General features: G+C 42.9%; 1 protein-coding gene across 1 annotated transcript; it reads right to left on the reverse strand.

Annotated features, from left to right (window-relative positions):
- Positions 1-198: 198 nt before the first annotated feature.
- LOC104946662 (thrombospondin-4-B-like) lies at positions 199-1,684 on the reverse strand (the record flags this gene model as incomplete). The annotated part of the gene is made up of 4 exons (XM_010772537.1): positions 199-350; positions 1,221-1,272; positions 1,384-1,466; positions 1,582-1,684. Coding segments are annotated over 4 exons (390 nt in total), but the record flags the coding sequence as incomplete, so codon positions are not given.
- Between the last annotated feature and the right edge of the window lie 405 nt (positions 1,685-2,089).

Genomic DNA, 2,089 nt, shown 5'->3' on the forward strand with positions numbered 1-2,089 from the left:
TTGTCAAGGGTGGTCGTACTCCCACCAAAATCACACTGGTGTTTGCTGTCCCCCTCTAGTCTGGGCACACACAAGCATTTTACTCTGGGCTCAGCAGGTGAGAAACTAAAGAGGGGCTTCCACATGTGGCAGACCGGGTGTTGGTGCTGCCAGATTTAGCACAATATGACACACACACACACACACACTGAGCCTTACCTCGTCCACATCATCACAGTTGAATCCGTCCCCGGTGTATCCGTCCGGACACGGCCCGCACTCCACGCCGTCGGCCGTCTCTATGCACCGTACATCACGGAAACACACACCTGGACCACACCTGGGTTTCACCACCTCAGTCCCCCCCAGCCCTTTGAAGGAAAGACAAAAAAACAAATTTTGTTGTGAAAATACTGAATGTACTCTTCCAATCTGAGAGTACCATGATAACAAAGGTATCCCAACTGTAGCTGTGAACATGACAGGATGTGTGATTACCTAGAAGAGCATCAGGACTGTTAGAGGCATATGATAGCTATGTGATTAACATGATGATTCAGCCTCTATGGAGAGAGACATATGACAAGCATGATCATTTCTGACGTGGAGCTAATCTGAAGTAAACATTGAATACTGCTTTCTATTCCTCCATCTTGTGACTGAGTAACTCCCTCTCTTGGATATCAGCATGTGAAGGACACTGTTCAGGAACTAGTTGATGCTCTGTATATGATGACTACTTCCATTCTGGAGAGGATCACAGATACATGGATCCTGAGATTTATTTTCAAGTTGGGGACCAGGGATTATTAACAATTTTAAGTATTCAGAAAAAGTCAAGACTTTGAGAAAAAGTCAACATTTTGAGAGAAAGTCATTTTTTTTGATTTTGAGAAAAAGTCAGAATTTTGAGAGAAAGTCAGAATTTAGAGATTTTGAGAAAAAGTCAGAATTTTGAGAGAAAGTCGAAATTTTGAGAAGAGTCAGAATTTTGAGATTTTGAGAAAAGTCAGAATTTTGAGATTTTGAGAAAAGTCCGAATTTTGAGATTTTGAGAAATGATTTTGATAAGCTGCTCTGTATGTGATGACTACTTCCATTCTGGAGAGGATCACAGATACATGGATCCTGAGGTTGAAGCTCAAGCCGGTGATGAGCGATATTTTTCTAACACATTTAAACCATCATCATCTGATATTTTGTTTGTTAAAGAAATTGCTGCTTAATAGAAGTTGTCTTACCGCAGGCCTGACACTCTGAGATGGTGTTTCTGAGGAATGAAGTCTCTTTGACCTGTGAAAAGGTGAAACATAAATAAGTCTGTATGCAGTAAAGCTGTCGGGGGGGTCAGGGGTGAGGAAGCAGGGATGAAGTGGTCTCAGTGGGGCTGTTAGTGTAACTCACCTGCTGAATGAGGACGTCTTTCAGCTCATTTATCACCTTCGTTAGGTCCAGCATTTGGTTGGACAGCTGCTTCGTGTTGACCCCTGAGAGAAAGGCACTGTTTACTTTGTGAAACTGAAGAAAGGTGAGAGGGGTTTCTGAGCCTGTTCTCAAGTGACAAACTGAGAAAACACTCGGCTGTCTCTGTAGACTTCTTACCCAGGGTTTGGACGGAATCTTTTTGTTGGAAATGGCAGTCTTGTATTGAAGCAACGTTCTCAAACGTGTCCCCGACCACCAGCTTGAGCTCGTCTAAACTCTCCTGTTGGAATAAAACAACACACAGAGGACAGCTTAGCCAATTTGGATCCATTTATGGGACGGAAACATTTCCATTATTGTATGGAAATAGAGTGGTGCAGGGATGTATTTTTTCACGTTAAACTTGATTTCACGTGACCACCGCTAAGCAACAGTAAAGGCGGCTAATGTTGGGCTATAAAGGAACTACAGCACGGTCACATGACTTCACGTCACCACCGCTAAGCTAAAGGTGGCTAATGTTGGGCTTGGTGACGTTTAGTCGTCTCGTTTAGACACTTGTCAACAGATGCAGTTTTAAAATGTAACACTGGAGTATTCACGGACGTATTTTATGTCGTAGAACAAAACGGTAAAATCTCTTCAGCTTGTGATAACCACAGACCTTATTTCAGGCTTACAACCA

The sequence above is a fragment of the Notothenia coriiceps genome, unplaced genomic scaffold (assembly GCF_000735185.1).
Source record: "Notothenia coriiceps isolate Sejong01 unplaced genomic scaffold, NC01 NC01_scaffold00011312, whole genome shotgun sequence".
NCBI classification, from domain to species: Eukaryota; Metazoa; Chordata; class Actinopteri; order Perciformes; family Nototheniidae; genus Notothenia; species Notothenia coriiceps.